The 1,991-nt window shown below is 47.6% G+C and overlaps 1 protein-coding gene across 1 annotated transcript; it reads left to right on the forward strand.

Moving 5' to 3' along the window:
- Nucleotides 1–1,667: 1,667 nt before the first annotated feature.
- On the forward strand, nt 1,668–1,892 carry PPTG_22323 (hypothetical protein; the record flags this gene model as incomplete). The annotated part of the gene is made up of 2 exons (XM_008903363.1): nt 1,668–1,706; nt 1,785–1,892. The coding sequence occupies 2 exons, from the start codon at nt 1,668–1,670 to the stop codon at nt 1,890–1,892; spliced, it is 147 nt and encodes a 48-aa protein (XP_008901611.1).
- Between the last annotated feature and the right edge of the window lie 99 nt (nt 1,893–1,991).

The following is a 1,991-nucleotide window of genomic DNA, read 5'->3' on the forward strand; positions in this document are numbered from 1 at the left end:
GCCGTTGTTGGAAATAATTAATACCTGTTGCTCTGCCCCTGCTGACTGTTGGTCCTTTACATCCCCTGCTGGCCTGTTGTCCTCCCTGGTGACCTGTTGCACAGCAACAGGGAATCAGTACAGCATACACGGGACTGTCCCAGACATATCGATTCCGTGAGTCTGAAGAAGTCTTGTAACTCGAGGTGAGTACCAACTTCATGCAATACGCACTAACATGTCGACAAGGTGATATGAATTGAACTCAATCTCACGAGCTTCTCGTAAGCTTCTCGTTACGAGTATATAGTTAATTTCTGCTATTTGTGACCGTAGGAGCTGAGGAAAACACCACCTAACGAGAGGTTTTGGCTACTTACCCTTTGATCGGACATGCTGATAGATAGCATCATCTCCGAACTAGCGACTTGCACATTTGCTTCAGCAAGCAACCTATTACATGGGAGTTTGAGTCTTCCTGAGCCGACACCGAGTGACGGTGGTGTATACATTTTGTATCAGCTCCTCCATCCCGCAGCTAGCACACTTGGAGTGATCTCTGATGGAGCATAGTGAAGCAGATTGCCAACACCAGCATGATGTTAGTGTGAACACCGTTCAGCCGCATCATAAAAAACACGTGCGAGGTTACAGCTGCTGATGAATTTCCTCTTGGAAGCAAACGCCAAGGTTGCAGGCTACAGCGATCGCAAGTTAGACTAGACAGACCAGTTTTACTTTCGCAATATAATCAACACTGCAACTTCGTATTCGCTGCGACTCAAGTTTTAAACCGTCACAGTATGACAGCTAAGTCCGTATGTCAGTCACAGCACGCCTGCACCTTCCACAAAACTACCAAAACGATTATTCTTTATCCGGGTACTCAGAAACGAGAACAACTAACAGCTGAACAATACTGACAACAGGCCAGCGGGGATCACAGGCACTTAACAGGTGAACAGTGCTAGAATAACATATAATAATTAGCACCCGCAGTTGTTTACCTTACACAATGCATGAGGCTATTATTGCAGCGACCTTGGATATTCACCTCTAGTACTGACGCCCCTTTGATTTGACAAAGGAGCAGAACAGGTATTCCTCTTCTTTCTGATATGCAGTGCTACAATAATGTCGACGCCCACAAGTCCTAAATTGGGTAGACACAACTTTTGACTGCCATAAAATTAGTCGGGTTGTGTAAGAACTGCTGTTGGACTTCTTTTTGTGAAGGTAAATTGTAAACTGGCATTGATCTCGTTAAGTTCCCTGCGCTAACAGTCTACCTTAGATCGCGCTGCCGGCGGTCCTGGAACATGCAATGGTTGGCTGTGGAGCTCCATAGCACATCTGGTACGTATGTATATGACGGCTTGCTCTCTCTCTCTGCACTCGGACTTAACTGATAACGGCTGTGTACTCTGCTTGTGTACTTGCAGATTATTACAGGTTGCGTTCGTTTGTATTGCAGTGCCTTGATCGTAAAAAAAGTTTTTTTTGCATCCATAGCAAAACTTTGATTCAACAAACCCAATTATTCAAAGATTTCTCTCCCCCCCCCCCCAGCCGCTCAAGACCCTTATAACGTTTCTGGCCTCTCGTGCTGTATTAGTGATGTAGGCGAAGGCCTTGTTTGTCTTCGTCATATCCCAGACACCGCGATCAAAAATCCACTGTGCAGCAAGATGGTTGTCTCCATTCGCGTGCTGCGCTCCTTCACGCCGGTATGAATGCGATGTCAAGGCAGAGGTGGTACCTGCAGGTTCGGTGACACGCTTCAACAGCCGGTTCACATACACCAGTACGCCATCTTCGCCCTCACTTCGTATCTCTGGAGCACGTTGTGGAATCAGTTGGAGGGGCAGGCGGACCAGGTGGTGACGATCGTGCAGTGTCATCGGGGATGCTAGGAGAAGGCGTCGGAACAACACTGACTGACAGGTCGGTTGGCTCGGCATCCAGCAACGTTTGAAGTGGGTCCCCCGTATCCAGCGACACGTCTTTTTCGG

Source organism: Phytophthora parasitica (assembly GCF_000247585.1).
Source record: "Phytophthora parasitica INRA-310 unplaced genomic scaffold supercont2.15, whole genome shotgun sequence".
NCBI classification, from domain to species: domain Eukaryota; phylum Oomycota; class Peronosporomycetes; order Peronosporales; family Peronosporaceae; genus Phytophthora; species Phytophthora nicotianae.